Genomic DNA, 24,080 nt, shown 5'->3' with positions numbered 1-24,080 from the left:
CTTTTTTTTTTTTTTACCACTTTATCTTATTTATTTCATTACTTCACTGCTATGTTTTGTAACTGTTGTAATATCTGCATATCACCTGTACTATTATTTACTTAAAACTTTTACTTGATGTTTTAAAGGAAATTTAATATCATTGCTATAAATAAAGAGCCACTAGTTCATTCAACAAATATTTATGAAGTGCCTAACCTCCACTGGGCAGCGGGGACACAGCAGTGAAAAACAGACTTAAGAGAATCCCTGCCCTCATGGTGCTAATGTTCTAGTAGGAATGAGAGACAATCAACATGATAAATAAGTGCAATAAATAGTACATTACAGAGTTATCAGTGATGAAGGGAAAGGGGGGATGTCTTCGTCCATTTTGTGCTGCTGTAATAGAATATCTGAGACTGGGTGATTTATAAAGAACAGAAATTTATTCTTTCACTGTTCTAGAGGCTGGAAAGTCCAAGATCAAGGTGCTGGCGTCTGATAAGGGCCTTCCTGCTGTGTCCTCACATGGCAGAGGAACAGAAGAGAGAGAACCCACTCCCCAAAGTCCTTTTTCTAGCAGCATTAATCCATTCACGATGGTGGAGCCCTCATGATCTCAACACTGCTGCTTGCGGGCTTAAGTTTCCAACACATGAATTCTGGGGGTCACACTCAAACCATAGCAGGGGGATATCAAGTGTGAGTGGAAAATAGTTAAAATTTTAGGTAGTGTGGCCAGGGAAGCCTCCTTGAGAAAGTGACTTTTGAGTGAAGACCTGAAAGGGACCAGCCATGTGGAAACCTAAGAGAAAGGCATTTTAGATACTGGAACAGACAGTGCGAAGTCCTGAGGAGCAAGTGTGTTTGGGGTGTTTAAGGAACAACAAGGAGGTCATGGGCAGAAACAAGGAGAATAGGCCAGGCACAGTGGCTCATGCCTATAGTCCTCAGATTCTGGGAGGCTGAGGCGGGAGGATCTCTTGAGGTCAGGAATTCGAGACCAGCCTGAGCAAGAGTGAGACCCCATCTCTACTAAAAATAGAAAAATTAGCTGGGCATGGTGGCGCATGCCTGTAGTCCCAGCTACTCAGAAGGCTGAGGCAGGAGAATCACTTGAGCCCAGGAGTCTGAGGTTGCTGTGAGCTAGGCTGACACCACAGCACTCTAGCCCAGACAACAGACTGAGACTCTGTCTCAAAAAAAATGAAAGAAACAAGTAGAATTGATAGAAAGCTAATGCACAAATCCAAGCAAGAGATGATGGTGACTTGGACCAGAGTAATGAGAAATGGCTAGATTCTAGAAATATGACGATAGAGTCAGCATTTGCTGATGGGCCAGTTATAGAGTGCAAGAATGGGGGGAATGGATCAAGGAAAACCCCAAAACTTTTGGCCTGAGCAAGCACCTGGAAGGATGGAGTCCAGTACATTTCATGGTTCCTTCTTTTCCAGTCTGCCCCCCGTAGGTCCTCCCCAACCCCAGGATTTGGATTTCTGTCACTTGCATCACAACCTCCCCACTGAATGAAAGAAATTTAGAGAGCCCTGGTATTCAAAAGAACAGATCTAAAGCTGCTTGTGGTTTTGCACATCTAAAGCCTATATATGCTTCTGAGACTGCACCTTAAAACCAAATGCAGCTCCTGTCCTTTTCCCCAAAACACTTGTGCTGTGTTCTAAAACTCTGTACTTCTGTGATTTTGCAATCTTGTAATGATTACATTGGAAAAATTGCTCTATTTTTCAGGGATCTAGCAGATATCTTTCAGAATACTGAAATTCTGTATATTGTAAATATACTGAACATACCCTGAATATTCTAAGTGTACTGAAATTCTGTTTAGTGTCATCTGGTACGTCGATTGGTTGGCCAGGCGCTAAGGAACACAGCTTTCTCAGAGAAGAGAAGTACTCCTGGCTCTTAGAAGTTAAGCTATAGACAGACATATACTTGATAAACCACGTGCCACTTTTGTCAAATGAATCGATGCAGTGTAGCCTCGTTAGCTCAAACTTTCATTAATTTTGCTTTTTCTGGCTTATTCACTTGTTTATTAGTTCAAAGAGAAGACAGATTATTTTAAGTAGAGTAACAATAACATGCAATGAATGATACTGTCATTGTGAGCCAAGATATTAAATAATAAAAACAAGTCAATATCATCTTTTCTTAAACACTGGCCTATTACTTTAGTATTAAAATAATAGTGACATTTGTGTTTAGAGCCAATATTCTGGCCTCTGTACAAAAATAAGGGCTTTCTTTGGCATCAATAAACCATTAAGCATCTATCTTAAATTGTTTCAACATGAAAAAAATGGCTTACTGTCCCCAGCAGTAAATAATGCATTGCCTTCAATTAGACAAACTAATTTATATTTCTGTCCCAAACATTATCCAGTACCACACATCCATTTCATCAAATTCTAAATTAACTATATTTGCTTTTATATTGGATTGTATGGCAAACTGAACATTTAAAATATGATAAAGGAAAAAACCTTCATATAACTACCTCCAAGTATAATAGATGCCTCCTAACTCTACAGTATCCAGGCTGGTTTCCCTACTGGGCTGCAGACTTGCCTGTCCAGTAGCTCCGGGACTCCGTGTGCCAAACTGAACTCATCCTTTGCCTCCAACTGCCGCTGTGTCTTGGGTATTAATGACATCTCCATCCACCTGGTCAACCATGCTTAAAACTTGAACCTTTAACCTCTTTCTATACTTCATTCCCTGTATCCAGTTAGTTGCCAAGTACTGCCCATTGAACAGCTTCCAAACTAGCTTCTCAGCATCTAATCTCTCCCTTCTTCACCCCACTGCTAGAATTTTCTTCTTCTTCTTTTTCTTTTCTTGAAATAGGGTCTCACTCTGTTGCCTGGGCTAGAGTACAGTGGCATCATCATAGCTCACTGCAACCTCAACCTCCTGGGCCCAAGCAATCCTCCTGCCTCAGCCTCCCGAGTAGCTAAGTCTACAGGCACATGCCACCATGCCCAACTAATTTTTTTTTTTTTTTTTGAAACAGGGTTTAGCTATGTTGCCCATGCTGGTCTTGAACTCCTGGCTTCAATTAATCCTCCTGCCTTGGCCTTCCAAAGTGCTTGGATTACAGGTGTGAGCCAGCATGCCTGGCCTAGAATTCTCTTTTTAAAGCTCTGATTTATGTTGTTATTTGCTCAAAAACCTTACAGTTTTCTCCTATTTTCTAAGGAACAGGCTCCTTAAATAGTACACAAGGCTTTCCATAGTTTGGCCCTGACTCTCCACTGCGTCTTGTTTTCATTGTCCTCAGAATTTAATTTATAGAGGTGATTACAGTTCTCAAAAGAAGGCGGTTTTGCCACACCACACAGGGGAGTACCAGGATCAGTCAGGAGGCAGAGGGAGCAAGGAGAAAGAATGGCCCAGAGCCTCTATTGAGGTTTCTTGTGGGCAGGAATGGGTGAGGCAGGGTAGGCAAGTTTAGGATGGAATAGTTTGAATAATGTTGGCAGGCTCTGGGATATAGGGGCAATGTCTAGTTGTCCGGTACTTGGCCCTGGTGTCATTTGCTACAGTGATTTAGAGCAGGGGAAATATTGGTATGTGAGCTGGATAAAGGAAGTGTGGGGTTTAGGCTTGGATTGGTTGGTTTGTATATGCAAGCTGTGTTCACCAGCAAGTTGTCTGCTATCTCCAGGAATTACCTAACCCTGGAGGGACAGTTCCTCTCCAGGTCCCCAAGGCCCCAAGATGCCAAAGCATCATAAAATACAGAAAATAAAACTCACAATTAATACACATCTCCCTTCCCACACACCCTTTGCTGACAGCTCTAGTAGCCCCAGAAATGTTCTTCTACGTGAAGTTCTGTAGTGCATCTCTCAACAATCTGCCACCACCCATAGCCCTGGCTGAGTAGAGCCACCAAGTCTGTTGCTACGTGGCCATGATCCCTCCCCTGTCATCCTCCCCCAGCCACTGGACCAGTGATGGCACCTGACACAGATACCCCATCTATAGGATGTCTGGCAATCTGTGACAATTGTGGCCCGCCTCAAAAAGATAAACTGGACTAACTGGATTTCCTCTTTTAGATACTTAAATTGAGAGCCGCTAAAGGAGATTGTCTGTTGATGGTAAGGTGACCTGGGATGCCCTGAAGGAGACTCGAGGCCTTTCTTTGCAAGACTCCTCTCCATTCACCCTGCCCCACCAAAATACAACAAATAATTCATAATCTAATCCATGATAACTACCTGGGACTAGTGCCGGAGATTTTTTTTCTTTAATGTTTCTTTCAAATATCAAGATTAAGAGTTGCACGGTGAAAAAAACTGTAGGAAAGGCCAGACTTAAGCATACAGTGGAGGCACGTGATGTCTTTATTTTAAGCCCCCAAACGTGTTTTTAATTTCATATGAACAGTTCAAAGACCGCAAGCTAGTGCAATTGCATCCCGCAGCTCCAACGGGCCATCCAGGTTCTCTGTACCGAGCGCACACTGGGCCGCACGCGGAGGGAAGAGCACTTCCGGCCCACCCACCTGCTGTGCCCAGCCTCTGGGTCCCTTGGCTCCGAGGCCGCAGACTCTGTCGATTGCTTCTGCCTGGGCGGGCCCGCCTGGATCGACTGCTCCTGTCTGGCCCGTCCCCGAGCGCGGGAAACGAGTTTCCCACTCTGTGCTGCCCGGCCTCCTCCTCCGTCTCTTTTACAGCCTGACTCCCCGAGGTCCCCCCGAATCACGCGAACGGCAGAAGGGACGTTCAAGTGGCCGCCATGTGCGAGGCGTATTGCCGGGTGGAGTCGGGCGCGCTGGGGCCCGAGGAGAACTTTCTGTCGTTGGACGACATCCTGATGTCTCACGAGAAGCTGCCGGTGCGCACGGAGGCCGCCATGCCCCGCCTGGGCGCCTTCTTCCCGGAGCGGAGCGCGGGCGCCGGCCCTGGCGACGCGGTCCCCCCGGTGAGCGTTCGGGCGCGGGTTCCCGCCGGACGCACTGGCGCTGCGGGCGCGGCCCGAGGCCCGGGGTCGCCGCGTCGGGGCGCGCGGGCCGCCGGGGCCTGTAGTCGCGGGCGCCGGCCACATTGTGGTCAGGCGCTCTCCAACAAGGATGTCATGTTTGGCCGTCCAGATTCATCACTGTGGTGAATGCTTAAGGATCGCCTCCCGCTGGGGATCAGGGTTCCGATCGCGTTTGCCCTAAAACCTCTTTGGGCTGTAAGAGCATGGGATGAGTGTAGGAACCCCGAAATGTTAGGTGCATTCCCGCCTCGTGAGCGAGGGATCAGCACCCATTTACCGAGGGCTTGCTTAGTGCCAGCGTGGGCGAGGGGGGCAGAAAGCGTTTCCGTCTGTCACCTCTGTAATCCTTCAACAACCCTCTGGTCAGGTGTTGTTACCTACGAGGAAGCTGAAGCCCAGAAAGGCTGGTAACGTGGCCAGGGCCTCGCTAAGATTGACGAGCTGGGAGTCGAGCCCAGGGCCCTGTGGCTTTAAATACCAGTGTGTCCCAGGAACGTGACTTATAATGGTTAATTCTGATTTCCTGCTTCTCCTAAGTTTTGTTCAGAAGGGTGTTTTTGTTTGGTCTGTTTCGAGTTAATTTTTATCGAAGTCATACATACACAAAGTTTTAAAAGTCAAATAGTACCAAAAGATTGATCACAAAAAAATTCAGCCTTGCCTCCCCCATTTCCCCTTCCAACTGCACAGGACTTGTGTCCTTTTTCAGCGATGTCCTTGTTTCTGTTCCGGGATCCCGTCAAGGATACCACATTGCACTTAGTAGTCATGTCTCCTTAGACTCCTCTTGGCTGAGACAACAAGACGTCGCTTGTTTTTAATGACCTTGACAATTTCGCGGGGCACTGGTTAGGTATTTTGTAAAACATTCCCCAATTGGGATTTGTTTGATGTTTTTCTCATCATTAGACTATGGTTATGGGTTCTGGGGAGGAAGACGATAGAGGCCAAGTACCGTTTTCATCACATCATTTCAAGGGTGCCTGCTGTCAGCATGATTTATTACTGTTCATATGAACCTTGTTCACCTGACTGAGGTGTTTGTCAGGTTTCTCCACCTTTTCCTTCTTTGGAAAGAAGTCATTGTGCACAGCCGCCCTGAAGGAGTAGGGAGTCATGCTCCCCTTCTTTGAGGGCAGAGTGTCCATATTAATTATTTGGAATTCTTTTGCATGAGAGATTTAAGTAGGAAGCTTTGCATGACATTTAATTTCATTTATAGATATACGACTATTAAGATTTTCTGTTTCAACTAGAAATCTGACCATTTCATCTAAATTTTCAACTTTTTGGTACAATGTTCGAAATGTCCTTTTACTATCTTTTTTAGTGTCAGTAGGATTATAGTAGTGTCCTTTTTATTCTTGGTATTGATAAATTGTACTCTCTATTTCTTGATTAGCCTTGCCAGGAGTCTATCAATTTTGTTAGACTTTTGAAAGAACTAACTTAGGGTTCTGTCAGTTTTCTCTTTTGTGCCTTTGTTTTCTAGGTCATTAAGTTCTTAGTTCATTCTTTCCTTCTACTTTATTTGGAATTAAATTTCTGTTTTTCTCCCTCCCCCTCACATTTTAAGATGGATACTTAGGTCATTGATTTTTTTTCAATCTTCCTTTATACATTTTTAGCTGTACATTTCCTCTAAGCACAACTTTAAATGTATTTTATAAGTTTTGATTTGTTGTATTTTCATTATCAATGAATTAAAAATATTTTCTAATTTCCAGTGTGATTTCTTATTTGACCCATGAGTTATTTAGAAGGCTAGTGCTTACTTCCAGACATTTTAGGATTTGGTTATTTATCCTTTTGTTTTTGGTTTCTAGCTTAATACCACTCTGGCCAGAGAACATAGTTTGAACGATTTCAGTCTTTTGAAAGTTGTTAAGACCTGCTTTATGCCACAGCGTATGTTCAATTTAGCCATTCTATATGCACTTGAAAAGATGTCTATTATGAAGTCATGGTGTACAATAAATAATCTGTGTATGTAAACTAGGTCAAGTTTATTATTTTTTTTACTGGGATCTTCTCTACCTGATTTTTTGTTTGCTGCTTTTTATTTATCTAAAGAAACATGTTAAAGTCTCACTATGATTATGGACTTATCTATTTCTCCTTTTTCTCTGTTAATGTAGACAGATATTTTTATTTTTCTGGTAGATACAATGACACTTTTATCATTGTGAAATGTTCCTCTTTATCTCTAGTAATGCTTCCTTGTTTTGATTATTGTTTGTGTGACATTTTTTCCATCCTTCTATTTTCAACCTTTCTGTGCCTTTATATTTAAGCAGCATATAGTTGAGTCTTGTTTTTTATTCAGTTTGACAATTTTTAATTGGTATATTTAATCCACTTACATTTAATTTAATTATTGATATGTTTGTATTTAATTTTGCCTTCCTACTTTTTTCTTTGTGCCTTCTCTGATTTAGTTTCCTTTTTCTTTCCTTTCTTGACTTCTTTTGGATTAACCAAGCTTATTTTATTATCCATTTACCTTTTTATTAGTTTAGTTAGATATTCTATTATTTTAATGGCTACCTTAAATATAATATTACACAATCATTTCTGACTAACAAGAATGTTATACAATTACTACTTTCAACACAGACATTACTAGGATCTTAGAACACAAAAACCCCATTTTCTTCCTCGTTTTGTGTTATTGTCAGGTACTCTAACTTGACTCACTTTAAACCTTATAAAACATTATTATTATTATCATATGCCCACTTATTTATTCTTTTCATTACTCTTTTTTTTCTTCCGGTATTTCCATAGTATTTTCTGGAGTCGTTTTTATTCTTTCTTCAGGATTCCCTTACTCTTGACTTCTGGTAATAAATTCTCGATTTCTGTCTATGCTAGGGGTCCCCAAGACCAACCCAGGTTTGATCTTTCACTAAGAAGATTCACAAGACTCAGCATATGGTCATATTCATGGTTAGGATTTATTGCATCAAAAGATACAAAGCAACATCAGCAAAGGGAAAGGATGCATGGGGTGAAGCCTAGAGGAGACCCAGACACAAGCTTCCGAGAGTTCTCTCCCAGGGCAGTTACACAGGATGCACTTAAATTCTCCAATTATGAACTCTGACAACATGTGTGAAATATTCTCTCCCAGAGAAGCTTGTTAAAGACTCAGTGCCCAGAGTTTTTTGGGGGGCTGGTCACGTAGGCACTGTCTGCCTAGCATGTACCAAAATTCCGACTCCCAGAAGGAAAGCAGGTGTTCAACATGAACCACATTGTTTGTACAAACAGTTTAGGCACAGTGAGACACTCTCATCAGCTCTGGGACTGGTGGAAACCCTTCTGAAATCCAAGTTCCCAGATACCGATCAAAAGCCAATTGTGATCTATATTCTTGTCTGATGCAGGGCTCCAAGATTGAACTCCCCTTGTGGCTGGCAAAAGGACTTTTTGACAATAAGCGTCGGATCCTTTCCGTGGAACTTCCCAAGATCTACCAAGAGGGTTGGAGGACCGTGTTCAGTGCAGATGCCAATGTGGTGGACCTCCACAAAATGGGGCCACATTTCTACGGGTTTGGCTCCCAACTCCTGCGTTTTGACAGTCCTGAGAATGCAGATATTTCCCAGTCTCTGCTACAGGCAAGTAATTGATGTGAAAACCTATGGTGCTGCAAGTGACTCAGGAGCCAGCATGGCAGCCACCAGATGTCTTTTACCCAGGACACTATATGACTTGTAAACTTAGTTTGTTATCATTCCAGGTCAGCCTACAATTACACCGTGTAAGCTGTTTATATATTTTTAAAAATATGACTTGTCTGCTGTTCCTCATATTTGCTCGCTAAGAGTTGGGACCAGCAGGAAGTCCAGGGAATGAAAAAAGGGTGATGGTGGATTACAGGTGACAGGGAGTTAGACACACAGCCCCAGCCCCGTCGCAGGCCTGATCTGGGGGTTCCCGTTGGAAATACATGAGTTATGGGGTCATTTGTTCCCTTCCTTTGCTCTGGGGTTAAGACCTGGCTGTGCCGTGGACTAACATGTGACTTGCTCGAGCTACTTGACCTCTCAAGGCATCGGTCCTTCACCTGTAAGATGGAGATGATAATAGTGCCAAAATTACAGAGTTGTAAAATTATGTAGTGCCATGTCATAAACGGTAACTATTATTGTTACTATTTTGCATGGAACAGAACAATTGTATTCATCTGTTACCATCCTGTACAGTATACCCTTATTTTAATTTTTCATAATTATTTTTTATTCTGTTAATATTAGGAAAAAAACATCTTTTTTGCCTCTTAGGACATAAATCTCCAAAAGGCTTTATTCCTCATTTCTAGCTTTATAAGAACAGTTGGTTCAAAACACGTTTGCTCCCGGGCTATGTTGACATCTTTTATCAGGCTTAAGGGTTGTTTGGCCTGCCACGTGCTACTGCTGTTTTTAATGTAGACAGTAAGGGAAAACATCGTTGCTTTCCATTCAATAGAATAAATCAATGCATAGGTGATAGATGGTTCAAGTTTAGGAAATTCTTTGAGCAGAAACCTGTTCCTAAATTGGAATCCTACCCCTTTTAGTGAGTGCTATGTTTTCTTTTTCCATCACTGCTTCAAAATGCTTTAAACTAGAGTTCCTTATAGATCAGGTGATTTTGCCCTTAGGCATTTGAAGAAACTGGAGCAGAGCCTTATGGTTTATGCTCAGAGCCTGGTGGTAAAAGGGTACCCCCAGATAATATGTGTCTCCATCCTGCTTTCAGACCGAAACGCATACAAACTGCATCCAGTTAAATCCGGAGTCTTCCCTGGTTGAAAACTGTCTGCATGTGACTACAGTACATTATTATGGCCTTTGTTACGAATAACGATAATAGATAATGCTTTTTGAGGACCTTACTATGTGCCAGGCATTTGTTAGGTGCTTGACATGTATTACTTCATTGGTTTTCATAACAATATTTTGCAGACAGGGAAATGGAGGTTTGGCAGTGTGCAATAACTTGCTTTAGTGGTAGAGAGGACTCAGACCTCCTGGCTGAGTCCTGCGACCTAATTCTTTCTTTTCATACTATTTAAAGTTCTAAGACAAAAATGGATCTGGCTTTAAGGGGTGTAAGATCAATCCTGACTTCTCTGACTCCCTTCTCGTTCAGACATTTATTGGCCGTTTTCGCCGCATCATGGACTCCTCCCAGAATGCTTACAACGAAGACACTTCTGCACTGGTAGCCAGGCTAGACGAGATGGAGAGGGGCTTGTTTCAAACCGGGCAGAAAGGGCTGAATGACTTTCAGTGCTGGGAGAAAGGGCAGGCCTCTCAGATCACAGCTTCCAACCTCGTTCAGAATTACAAGAAGAGAAAGTTCACGGACATGGAAGACTAAAGGCCAGAAAAACACGGAGTTGTTCCTTGTAGACTTATCCCTCTGTGTGTCCTTGGTGAGAGCTGGTTGACCTTATACAGGACCAGAATCGTGTCCTATTTCATGGCTTATTTCCTGTAGCAGTCTCAGGAGTGGGACCATCTGGTTGGGAACGGACATGCCACAGGATGTCCCTGGCCCTGTAAGTTTTCTAGGACTATCCCTCCCTGGCGACCCTCAGCCCAGGGCTTTTAATGCCAGAACCCACAGCTGAGGAGAAATCAAAGTCATTCCTAAATAAGAATCATGGACGTATACATCGCAGTAGCACTGCAACTGGGATTCCTTGTGTCTGCGAGTTTGGACAGCCTCAGATGTCCAGTTTCACCGGCTGCAAAGGACAGGTACAAATTGGGCTATCTTGGCCTGTTCACAAAATGTTCTCTTGATCTTATCTGCCTCATCTTCCTCATGGTTATAGGAAGGACAGCACTCCCATGATGCTGTCCTGACGTGATATCTCCTGCCACCCACCTGCAGGGACTTACCCCAATTTCCAAAAACAGTCACCAAGAATAAGGGAGGAAAAGAGAAAGGCCGGTGAATGGCATGGCTGTGACTAAAGAAAAGATGTTACTTTCATGCTCTGTCGTCAGGGCTTTGTGAACTGGAAGTCACATAACTCTGCAGTCAACCTAGAAGAAACATGGTTAAACTGAGCTTGCTTTGTCTGTGAGATCTGCAGAGCACCCGCATGCTTATTCTATTCCCTGCCTAGAAAAGCTGTCAGGGAGTCACTGGGAATTGCAAAGTAGTTATTAAAGGATGTTAACCAGCCTTTATTACATCTGGAAATCAGGACTTGAGGGTTGTCAGCTGTGCAGAGTCCTATTTGAGAAACTCAACATGGTGAATCTAAGTGGGCAAGAAGCCTCAATTGTGTTTTTTTTCTCTTCAGTAAATTTTGCAACATTATTGCATAGAGGATCCCTGGACATTTACTGGAAACCCATTTAAGCGCAGAACTCCTGCCCTGGAGATCAAGGAGGCAGCCTCAGGCTGAGTAAGACGCGGCATTCCCTGGGCCCCCTGGACTGTTAGCAGAGCACCCCTGCTCCCTCTCCCTCACCCCACAACTAGCAAAAGTTGTCTTTGTCGTTGGGAATTAGAGGGATTTGGGTCCCAGACTGTGCAGATGTCTTGATATAAACTTAGAATGACAGAAATGCTTTTAAAATGCCTGTTTTAAGATGGAATTGATGTTTTTATAATTTGATTTTAGTGCTAAATAAATTTGTACATGAATACAGTATGTACAGGTACTATTTCTGTAACTCTGGTGCTACAGATGATCAGCAAAGCTATCAGAGAATTTTGCCTTTGATCGTATTTGACAAGAATGCCCAAATAAATCCATGTTTTAGCAACTGCTCTTTTGCTTGTACGATACACATAAATATGAGGTTCATTCTCCATAGGAATGTGCCGTGTCCTGGGAAGATGAGATGTCTATTACTTCTACAGAATTTATATATAGTCAGGGCCCCAGAAATCATTCACAGAGTGAGAAAAGCGTGTTATTTAACTTTTGGCATCATTATGTTCACTTTGTATTGAAAGCTAATTCTAAGACTGCTACCATTTTTCTTCGCTCACTAAAGGGTGGCTCATGCCTATAATCTGAGCACTTTGGAAGGCCAAGGTGAGAGGATTGCTTGAGGGCAGGAGTTTGGGCCCAGCATGGACAACATAGCAAGACCCCATCTCTACCACAAAACAATTTAAAAACATTAGCCAGGCATGGTGCATGCACTTGTTCTAGCTACTCAAGAAGTTGAGATGGGAGGATCACCCAGAAATCGGACGCTGCAGTAGGCTGTGATTGTACCACTGCACTCCAGCATGGGTGACAGAGCGAGACCCTCCCTGTCTCTTAAAAAAAAAAAATTACTCAGGGGCCACATGTCAGGAATATGTGGGTATGCATGTACAGAATTTATTCCCTGCTTTAAGTTGTGAACAGCTTATATTACACAGCTTTTGAACCCATCGTCAATTACAGCTCTGCCTTCAAGCCTGTCAGACTACCCTCTCACTTCCAGCCCTCAGTCAGTCTTTTGGATTGCTATTTGGTCCCTTCAAAGGGGCGAATTTTTCAAAAGACCCAACAAATTGACTCAAATACCAAATTGCTTTCCAAATCCAGGGAGTAAATGTGTGCCCTGTCCCCTTAAGGGCTCTGTTCCCACATAATTGTGGCCTTAATTATAGACAAAAGACCTCACTGTACTCAGGGTTTTCCCAGGGACAATCTGGGCTGCCAGGAGGAGTGGGACAAAGCTCTGTCTCTGTCAGTTCCTCCTGTTCTCCCTGAACTCTGAACTTTGGCCGCTCCAGGCTGAGTCCTTAAATCTCCGTCTATCTGCTGATAACTCCCAAATCTGTATCTCCAGCTCAGGTCTGTCCCTCTAACTCCAGACTTGAATCCAGTCACCTACTTGGTGTTCCCACTTCAACACCGGACCTAACACGCCTGAGACTGAGCTCCTGATCCCGCCTGCCAGGCTGCTCCTCTGACCTTTCCCATCTCCCGAGCTGTCACTGGGGCCCAGGCCCCCTCCACTTCTCCCCTGGATTGTTGGGGTTGCCCCTTCACTGCCTTCCCACATTCACGCTCCACACCACCTCCATCCACTCTTCTCACTATAGCAGCCACAGTGGTCTTGCTCAGAAATAAATCCAATCTTGTGGATTCTCTGCTCAAAACTCTCCCATCTCAGAGAAAAAGTCCACTCCTTCATCCCAGCACAATTTGTTGAAAAGTCCGTCTTTACCCCCGTGGTCTGATACTGAATCTCCTTACTGCTTTCATAGCAGAAATAATTTCTTATTTTAAATAAAAATTCTACCTTCTCCCTAAGAGAATTCTAAGCATCTGACAGAGCTTCTCATTAGTCTGTCAGCACCACTGGACCTGAGAAGTTTCTGGAATACTGTGTCTGAAGGAGTAAAACTGGCTTGCAGAAGCGTTGACGGAACACACATCAGTTCTGCTCTGAGTCTTTCTGTTCTCTTCTGTCCGCTATCCTTCAAGGAACTCTGAGAGCTTTTTATCTTTATGCTCGAAACAATTGTGTTTAAGTGAAACTATATTTTAGACTGACCTTGGCCAAATAAAACAACTGTGTGGAGGCCATATGTGTGCTTCTCAAAGTAGATATTTTTGTTTTCGGAAGGAAAATCTATACTTGTAGAACAGAACATAGGGTAGATGCATAACTATGAAGATTAAGAACTGTAATCTCCACATTTCTTATCTAGTAAAGGTAAACTTAAAATTCTACTGTTGAACACACATAGGAACCATTTTTTAAGAGACAGTTAAATGCCCTAAACCTAACAACAGGGATCTGAAAGTCGGAATTCTGTTACTAACTCTTGATATTACCCTTCCGAATGGGCAGCAGTACATCTCCCATCCTTAATAATGGCGAATAAAATGTCAAGTGAATCAAGGGCAAGTGGGAGAAAATGTAGTTTGCTCTCTTCCCGAGAGCAAATGACTAATCCAGGTGACGGGCCCAGCCTGCTTTTCTTGGAGCTCATTTTGTTGATGTCTCCAAGCTTCTGCTTTTCTGCCTAGTTAATCAAAGGAGACACGGTGTAGCCAGACACAGCCTGCTTGCCAAGCAGACTTACTCATTCTCCTTAGAGCATTCTCCTTCCCGGCTGCACTGTCCTGTTGCCTGCCTGGTGATCGAGGGGAAGGGACAAAAGAGGCCACCCCCCAGAAGCAGAGGTCTCCTATGCTGCTTTTTCTGAGATCAGAGTCAAATCAACTAAAGGGGCATCATTTCATTCAACTTTTTATTTGGAAATAATTTTAGATTTAAAGAACAGGCCAGGCGCGGTGGCTCACGCCTGTAACCCTAGCACTCTGGGAGGCCAAGGCGAGAGGATCATTTGAGCTCAGGAGTTCGAGACCAGCCCGAGCAAAAGCCAGACCCCATCTCTACTAAAAATAGAAAGAAATTAGCTGGACAGCTAAAAATATATAGAAAAAATTAGCCAGGCATGGTGGCGTATGCCTGTAGTCCCAGCTACTCGGGAGGCTGAGGCAGGAGGATTGCTTGGGCCCAGGAGTTTGAGGTTGCTGTGAGCTGGGCTGACGCCACGGCACTCACTCTAGCCCGGGCAACAGAGTGAGACTCTGTCTCAAAAAAAAGAAAAGAAAAAAAGAACAACTGCAAAGAGAAGACAGAGTTCCCATATATCCCTCACCCAGCTTTCCCTAACATCTTACACAATCGTGGCACATTTATCGCAACACTTATTAACTGAACCACAGGCTTTATGCAGATGTCACCAGATTTTCCACTAATGTTGTTTTCCTGTTTCAGATTTCAATCCGAATCCCACATTGTACTTAGGGGGCAATCATTTTTGAAAGCAAAACAGAGCATGGAACGCTTCACCACATTGATTTCAGAAGTTAAGCTTATTGAAAAGGTTTCTCTGCACTGGGGGTGGGGGGGTAACTAGGGCCAGCTAAGGGCCAGCTGGAGCTTGCGTAGGAGCAGACTGCTGGTTAGCTAATCGAGAAGGGGCAGAATATTTGCTTTTCAACTGAAATTTTCACTTTTTCCCCAGTACTCGCATCTGACAGAAAAAGGCCTCTTTGATTGTACTGAAAACCTTTAGCATTCTTTTTGTCTGATTGCAGTAACTTGATTTTCTCCCCCTTTCTTTTCTGGCACTCTCTAGCTCATTTTCTTTGTGTTTAAATGCGTTTAAAACGAGCACGACTTTCTTCACCAACATTATTAACAAGTGTCAGCACAGTTCTGAAAATAGTGCCTGGGAACTGCTAGTGTTGGAGAATTCATAAAGCAGCACGTGGAACCGGCACGTCGTGCACACGTCTCCCACTGGTGGCTAAGGACAAAAAAACCCCCAGAGTTTCAAACCTTTATGACATTTTCTGTTCCTATATCACCCTTGAGGGAGAAGTGTATGTGATTCCCGTGTGATTTGCACGTCTCTGTACAGCTAAAATTCTTCCCTGGGGACATTTTCTTTTCTTTGGACACAGGAGAGCAAGTGAGTAGCTAAAGAGTGTAGATTGAGTACAACAAATGGGGCAGGTGAGAGAAAGATAGTGTGATTTATTAAAGGAAAAGGGTGGTGGGGATTTGTCTTGACGCTTGTGGAAAGACAGACGGGAACCAGTATTAAAAGCCAGCACTGCCGGTCCATGAGGGGAGAGATGACAACAGTTGTTACCAGAGAGTGGCCTTATCTTAATGGGACCAAGAGGGCCTGGCATTCGGCTATCTCTTTGGTTCAGGAGCAAAACATTTGAAAAACTGTTTCAAAGGACACTGTCATTTTCTAATTTAGCATGTCACATTCACTCTTATTTCTTTATCCAAGGTAAATATTGAATAATGTGCTTCTTTTGAAATAATTCAGCAGCCCGGGAAGCCTTTTCTCGGGTTTTAAGCCAGTTCAGACCTCGATCAACATTTCAGAGGATCGTACTGCCTGCATTTTTACACCATTTAAAAGATTTCCTGTATAACATGACACATCATGTTTGTCTCTGGCCAGCAGTGAAAATGAAGTTCTCCAATTTTTAAGGCATTTTGAAAGAAATCAATAAAAATGGAAAAGTTCACTCCATTTGGAAAGACTCATTTCCCTAAGCCACTGTGGTTTTAAAAGGCTTTTCTGCCACTTCAGATAAAACCAAGAAACCGTAGAAAAACAATGGGTCTCGGGTACTGTGTGTGTATCTGTAGAAAGAAGAAAGTGTTTATCTGGGTTAAGTGGAGATGAACGTACGGCCTTGCTTAATAACAGCTCAAGCACACCCACCTCCTCATGTCATGGGGCAAGGTCCCTGAGGGACCCACATTGCAGAGCAAATCTCCCAGGACAGAGGTTTGGTCTTCAGGCCCCTGAGATGTCATAAACACCAAGAGAACTAATGCAGGAATAACCAGATGAAGGAGGTTGTGGCGAGTTTGTTACCAAATGTCCCTAAACTGGTAGCTGCTACACCATAGTTCAGAAATCATAGCCTAGAGCAGAAGGATGAACTAGTCCAGACTGTTAAAAAGACTTATTTTTATTGTTTTATATTTGATACATGCAAAAGAATATATGTAACATACCTGTATGTTTTGAAGTGTCGCAATATAATGAACTCCCATGAACTTCCACTCCTGTAAGTTCTAGAGCATGACCATTGCTTCCGCACTCCTTCGGTGTAGTTTCTCTGCCACCTTCCACCCCTAGAGTAACCACTATCCTGGATTTTATGTTTATCATCCCCTTGATTTTTATATCTAACGAATATATTATTTTTGTTTTGTTTTTGAACTCTGTAAAAATAAGATCACAGTGCATGCGTCTACTGTACTTTGCTTCTCTCTCAATTTTATGTCAACTTTCAACCATGTAGTTGCAGTTCATTTTTTCTGCTGTTCTGTTGTGGGAACACGCCACAACTTCTATAAGCATTCTCTTATCAGTGGACATCTGATTCCTTTCCAGTCTTTCTTTTCTTATTACAGACATTGTCCCTGTCCACTTTCTGATACAGTACATAATTTCTCTGGGGCGAATACCTAAGTGAAACCGTAACTGGCTTTATGAACAAGTTTCGGTAACCCCTTTATTTTTTTAATAGCCTGTCCGTTAGCTAACTACTTCACCTTTTGAGTTGTTTCTCAGAAATGGCAGAATTTGTGCAAGACAAAGGAGTTGAGATTCCAAAGTCCCCTGGGCAGACTTCCTGATACCAAGACTCACTCACTGCCCCTCACTAACCTGCCCCAATGCACACAGCCCCTTGTTTCAAAGCCCACACTCTCCCTTAGCCAGGGAGACAGGTTTGAGGCTGCTTCTCCTGTTCTCCCAACAAAAGTCTTTCATATTAAAAATTCCTTTCTTCCTTAGCGATCTTCATCGTCTCAATAACTGGCTATCTGTGCAGTGGCGAGTAACCAGACCTAGGCTGGATCCCTTTTGGGTTCAGTAACAAGACTGCTGGCTTGCAGGGTCTGTGAGTGCCCTACTCCACAAGCTAATGCCAAATTGTACCACCTTATTCTCCCATCCACAGCACATGATTATTAGAATTCTTATTTTTTTGGCCAATTTAATGAATGTTAAAAAAAAATCTCATTGTGATCCTGATTTACATTTTCCTGAGTACTAAAGAAGTGAACATTTTTATACATTCATTGGCCATTCAGGCTTCCTCTTTTGTGAAATGCCTATTTATGCATTTTGTCCGTTGTGCTACTGGGTTGTTTATCTTTTTAATAATTTATAGGAGTTCTTTATGCTTTCACATACTAATCCTTTGTCAGTTATCTGTGTTGCAAGAATCTCACCGTTTGTAGCTTGTCTTTTAATTTTCTTTGTAGTGTCTTTTGATGAATAGAAAAATTCTTGACCTATCTTTTTTTAAATAGAAGGAAAAACAGGCACAAAGAGGTGATGTGACTTCCTCAATATACAAGTGTTACTAATCATAGCTATTATTTACGGAGAGCTTATTCTGTGCCAGGCATTGTGGTAACCACTTTATATGTATTATCTCATTTAATCTTCATAACAACCCTAACAGATAAATTACTGTTACCTCCATTTTACAGAGAAAGAGACAAACTCAGTGAGGTTGAGTAACTAACTGCCCAAGGTCACATGGCAACCGGGACTGGAACGCAGGCCAGGTTAATTCTGGAAGTCAAGTTCTACCCACTCTGCTCTACCGTGCGGTTAGCAGTGGAGCCAGGCCAGGGCAGCCCATTTCCCACGACACCACCAGGCGTCTCTGATCAATTCTTGTCCTTCCAACACAGCTTCTAGAGGAGTCGCCACCACGCCTAAGCGTCTCCTTTGGGAAAACTGGCCCAAGCTATGTCTTTGTCACATAACCCTTATCTGCAATATAAATAGGACCCCTCTTTCTGTTTCAAAACACTGCTCATGTCATTGACAATGCATGCTCATTCCTGAGATTGCAATTTGCTATTTTTGAAAAGTTATTTTGCATGGCATTTTGCTCCAGGGGCTCTGGGCTTGTTTAATCTGGGTATCTCAATTGGCAGAACACTGTGCAGCCCTCTGGCTTTGATTACATGTGTCTAATCTGCAACTCTGGCTGTTGCAAAAACAGCCTCCCTCTGCCTCCTTCTGCCTCACCCCCCTGCCCCTTTGCTCAAAACAAAGTGAGGGATGGCTGCTGGTTGCCTGGAGGAGGGGAGGTTCTCAGAAAGAAGAGCCCTGGCAGCTCAGCCAGTCCCCTGCAGTGGCACAGGGGGTTGGCTGGCTTCTGGCCTCTCCTGTGGACTTCCCTGAGAGCAGGAACTAATCCCACTTGTTCACGTGTCCATTCACCCCTCCAGTGAGGGTCTCCCTTGGGCCATGCTGGGCCCGGGGTCCACAATGGGGAGCAGAATGGTCATCCCTCCCTACCCTTGTGCAGTTTACATTCTAATGGGCAAGGGGGACTATGAACCGGATTGCGACTAGATCTGTGAAGTGAATTATGAGGGTGTGTGTGAAGGGGAACAGCTAGGGGACCTTCGTCAAATGGTGAGTTCAGGGAAGGTATCTGAGGAAGGATGTGGAACCTGCCCGGTGAAGAGGCCAGGGAAGGGCATCATTCCGGGCAGTAGGAGTAGCAAGTGCCAAGGTCCTGGGGCAGGAAAAGGTGAGAGGTGTGTGGCTTGGCCTGCCCTGAGGAACAAAAGCAGGCCTGGTGGCAGGAGCATGGACAAGAGTGGCAGGAGATGAGGGAAGGAGAAGGAAGCCGGGAGCAGCTTGTTTGAGGGGTGATGGAGCTGACAGGGAGTGGGAGCACGTTATTAGGACTGTAGATTCTAGTGTCTCACCCCAGACTCGCTGAGCCCCCCAAAGCACAGAGCCTTACATGTGTTCCAGTAGTGGCCATTGAATTGCAGCTGTCAAGACCCAGGACGTGCCCCAGAGTTAAGATGCAGAGTCACGAGATGGGGGGGCATACCCCAGCCAGTGGGTCACGCCCACTCAGCAACCCACCCAGGCGTGGAAGGAGGACAGGGCCCAGCTTGCCTGGATTTAGCTGATTTCAAGGTGCAAAGGTAGAGACAGAAATGCTCTCTACAGCTGTGCCAGTGAAACTTCACACTTGGCCTCCATGTGCCTCAGGCAAGGTGTGAAAGGAATTAACATTCGCTAGAGCTGTTAGCAAGCTTTAAACTGGTTTTGAGTTATAAAATCCCAAAGAAAAGGAGTAGGGAAATTAGGTTCTCTTCAACCTCAGTTAACTCAAGACCAGCTGCAGCGGATGTTACCAAATTATCCGCCAAGAAAACCCACCTTGGGGCTGAGACTAAGCCTGAGACTTCAACCTCCAGGGGTCCTTTTGAAAAGCAAGTTCTCTGCGTGAGAACAGTTGCTCGCAAAAACCACCTCCTCCACAGCGCTGTCGACACTTTAATTGCTCTGATGGAAACAAGCTAATGGGGTTTCAATAAAAATAGAACCCAAATAGGCGTTGGGTCCCCTATTTTTTGCAATCAGAGGCACTGCCAGAGCTGCAATGCCACCAGTGCTAGCATGGTCTCCTTTAGTGTCACCCTGTTGAGAATTACATAAGGGAAACGTGCTTATGGAGTCAGTATTTTGGGGGTGTCAAGAAAAAGCTGTAGAACTCCATCAGTCATGGCCTGGTCTATCACCAAGCAGGGAAAAACCGGTCAAGTCACACCCCCCAGCTCACCACAGGTAGTAAAATCCTGGTGGGGTGGGGGGTCCTGTGGGTGCTGCAGGCTCCTCAAGCCAATCTGAATCTTCAAAAAGTAAATAAGGTGTCGGTTTTTTATCACATTAGTAGTTTCAGGCAGGATCATTTAGGAACTAGCAGCCCAGGCTTTAGGCTGAGGGCACCTGGGTTCAAACCCCAGCTTTGCCTGTTTTAGAGTCACGTGACTGGGCGGGCAAACTGCTTGTCTCTGTGCCTCACTTTCCTCACCTGTGAATTGGCAGCGTAGTCACACTTACCCGGGAGAGGCTGGAGGAGCCTAAGTGGGTTATCTGCAAAGCGCTTCACGCAGCACCCTACACACGGTAAGTCCTTGGATAATGCTGGCTGGCCGGGGAGATGGGGAATGAACTAGTACAACCGAGGATGGCAGATAATGGTGGAACCGAAGTGATAGATTCCAGGACGAGAGCGTTGGATGCACTTTAAACGGGCCCTCGGACCACACAGAGGTCTGGAGAGTCCAGGCGTGGGGAGCGGGGAGTGCACAGTCCCCAGGGTGGGCGACAGCGTCCGTGTCTCAGGACAGAGCAGGTTGGGCTGGAACAAGTAATGCAAGAAGAGAAAGCAGTGGGGTCAGAGATTAGATCAAGAATCTTATCATAAAAGCAGCAGGGAAACGGAACGGACACGACCTGAGCAAGGTCGGAGGCCATTGCGGCTGCTGTGCGGGCACAGCCGGGCTCTGGGGGGACAGGGACGGCGCCACGGGAGACCCGTAGGAGGCTACTGTGTTAACGGAGGTGAGAGATGAAGGTGCCAGGGACCAGGAGGGCAGCAGTGGGGACAACTGGATTCCTGAGGACTTGCAGGTTTGGGGCATTAGAACTTTGATGAGAAAGCCCCAGGGAACGATGGGTTTAGGCCAAGGTGCCATAATCCCCCCTGGCTAACTGCGCTAGGACCTTCATCCTGGGCATGCGCGGACCCCGCCTGGCTGCAAGCCCGGCAGCGCTGTGCAATTGCCCACCTGACTTTTGTCACTTGCCTTCCACACTGCTCCGCGATCTTCCCAACTACTGTTCTTGCTTAGGACATAAGAGCATCCCCCGTATGGCAGCGCCACTCTTGATATAACCGTTTGTCCCTTGCTGGGGACTGAGCCTGTTTCTGACCCTGAGAGTAGCCAGGATCTATGGGCCGTTCCTGAAACTTCCTGCCACTTTGCAGATGGAACCCTTGAGCAGCTCGATGGGGGGAAACATTTAGCGTTGGGGTGGGGAGTATTTTAAAACTTTCTTATTAAAATTGATTACATAAATAATACACAGTCACACATAGACGACTTGTAAAAGATTCAAATAATCCAGAACAAAACAGAAAGTCCCCTTCACCATCACCTCCCACACCCCACACCAGTTCCCAGTGCCTTCCCTGGAGGTAACACTGTCAACAAACAAGGCGCCTTCCAGCGCCTTTTAGTGACTTTACACACACACACACACTCACGAGTCCTTTATGTAGGTTGAATCTTATTATATATTCTGTTCTGTAAACTCCCTTTTTTTAACCTAATAGTTTATCTTGTCAGAGATCTAGCTACCTTATTTTTTGTTTGTTTTTGTTTTCAAACAGCTGCAGAGTTTTTCAGAGTATGGAGATACCACATTTTATTTAACCACTCACCTTCTCTGAAGGGTTTGTTTGGGCTGTTGATAAATTTTTGCAACGTTGTGGTGAACGTCACCAGACTAACATTCAGACTCACGTGCAAAGATTTCTGTACAACAGACTCCTGGAAGTGGAGCTGATGGATCAAGGGTATGTACCTTTAAAATTTTGATAAGCTACTACCAAATGATCTTCCCAAAGGCTGCTTTTTTCTTACAAAAAATTTTCTTTAATTACAAAAGTAATTCATATCCTTGTAAACATGTAAAGAACACAAATGAGACCAGAAAAGAAGTTTTAAAACATTCATGATTTCATCACCCCATAATGACAATTATTAACATTTGTAGTCTACTTGAGTCCTTTTACTGTGCATATTTATACATATGAATTTTTTATGAAAATGTGGTCATAATGTAGACTCTCTTGAGTTACCTGCATTTTGCAGTTAACTAGGTATCATGAAGATCTTTCCAGATCATTAAAGATTCTTCTATGGTGACATTCTAGGTTGTTAATAGGTTTAGGGGCAGGAAGAAGAAAGCTTGTATGGAAAGAGAGAAGCTAAAAAAAAATTTTTTTAATCACCTTGCTAAAAGCAACATCGACAACCCGTGAACTTGTTTACATAGGAGAATTATTCTATAAGCCTGGTTCCTGGGATGCCTCTGAGAATCTGTCGAAGCTGTCCTCTTCCCAGCAAGGTGTGTGAACATACAACTTGTGTATAATTTCAGGGCTCCATCACCCTCCCACTAAAATGTTCAGGGACAAAATCCCTTTACAACATCATATTAAATGGTTGCATTGAATGCCTTTGGTGGGAGCATGGTGAAGAGTACAGGCTTTTGGGTCAGACACACAACTTCATATCCTGGCTCTATTCCATGCTCTTTAGACCTGCCTGTTTCCTCACTTGCAAACTCCAGATAATAATAAGTGGGTTCCAGGGTTGCTGTGAGGTTTAAATGAGTTCATATGCATAAAATGTTTGCAATAGAGTCTGGTACACGGTAGGTGGTAATTAAATGCCAGCTCTTATTATTTCCAGTGTTTCACTCTTGTAACATTTCTAACCATATCCTTGCACACATCTGTGATTACTTCTCAGGGATAAATTCCTAGCTGTGGAATATAGCTGGGTCAAATCATTAGCATATTTATAAGATGTTGGAGATATAATGCAAAACTCAGCCAGATGTAGTAGCTCATGTCTATAATCCTAGTGTTTTGGAAGGCTGAGGCGGGAGGATTGCTTGAGACCAGGAGTTCGAGACCAGCCAGGCTAACAGAGTGAGACTCCATCTCTACAAAAAATTTTTAAACATTAGCTGGGCATGGTGATGCGCACCTGTAGTCCCAGCTACTTGGGAGGCTAAGGCGGGAAGATCACTTGAGCCCAGGAGTTTGAGGCTGCAGTGAGCTCTGATCATGCCACTGCACTCCAGCTTGGGTGACAGCAGAGTGAGACCCTGACTCTAAAAAAAAAAATAGTAGAACTCTACTGTAAAGATTCAGATTCAATGATTGTTCTAGCACTGGGTTTACAATGGTAAACAAAATAGACAATAATCTTTGCCCTCTTAGAGTTTCCATTAGAAAGGGGGTAGACAGTAAACTAAATAAATGATCTATTAGGAGGCAAAAAGTGCTATGGAGAAAAATAAAGCAGGGATGGGGGCTGGGAGGCTGGGACAGGGTCGGGGCTGCAATTCTAAAGAGGGTGTTCAGGGAAGCTTCCCTGAGAAGGTGACATTGGAGCAAAGACCTGAGGAGAGAAGGAAACATGCAGACACTTGGGGAAGGAGTGTTGCAGGCTGCAAGAATAGCAAGTGCAAAGGGCCTGGGGCAGGAACTTGCCTGGGTGTGTGGCGGAAGCGGGAGGAGAGGAGGACAGAGCAGTAAGAGTTGGGATGTGTCAGAAAGGCCTGGCAGGTTGAATCAAACTGTACTTCAGGAGCAGTTTTCATTTTATCCAACTATAGTTCTGGCAAAGATGAAGTAGGCCTTCAAGGAGACAATTAGAACAAATTGAAATTATGTTTTCCTTGTTTCAATTTATGCTTAGGAGCTCTAAAAGGAAGTGACAGCTCTGTTTCCCGAGAAAATCAGAGGTTCCTTGTTTTTTCAGTAATAAGTGAGTATTTCAGATACTCAAGTCCAGTCTTTTTTTTCCTAGAACAGTAAGAACCAAGAATAAAATGAAAAGACAGATGCTTGTTTTGTCACTGAGCCATGTTCCCAGACAGCCTGTTTGCCAGGTATGCAATTTTGAGACAGCATCTATCAGGGCAATTGA

General features: G+C 44.0%; 1 protein-coding gene across 2 annotated transcripts; it reads left to right on the top strand.

Moving 5' to 3' along the window:
* The first annotated feature begins 4,568 nt into the window (after positions 1-4,568).
* On the top strand, positions 4,569-11,799 carry GINS3 (GINS complex subunit 3). Of its 2 annotated transcripts, none has more exons than XM_045533596.1 (3): positions 4,569-4,938; positions 8,388-8,621; positions 10,141-11,799. In XM_045533596.1, exons 1-3 carry the CDS (start codon positions 4,753-4,755, stop codon positions 10,369-10,371), a joined length of 651 nt encoding a protein of 216 aa, XP_045389552.1. In that variant the 5' UTR covers positions 4,569-4,752; the 3' UTR covers positions 10,372-11,799. The 2 variants fall into 2 exon arrangements, with proteins under 2 accessions (XP_045389552.1, XP_045389553.1); XM_045533597.1 differs by having other exon boundaries at positions 4,622-4,851.
* The last annotated feature ends 12,281 nt before the right edge of the window (positions 11,800-24,080 follow it).

Source organism: Lemur catta, chromosome 20 (genome assembly GCF_020740605.2).
Source record: "Lemur catta isolate mLemCat1 chromosome 20, mLemCat1.pri, whole genome shotgun sequence".
NCBI lineage: Eukaryota > Metazoa > Chordata > Mammalia > Primates > Lemuridae > Lemur > Lemur catta.
Note: the sequence above shows the minus strand (reverse complement) of the source record. Positions and strands in the feature narration are given on the sequence as shown.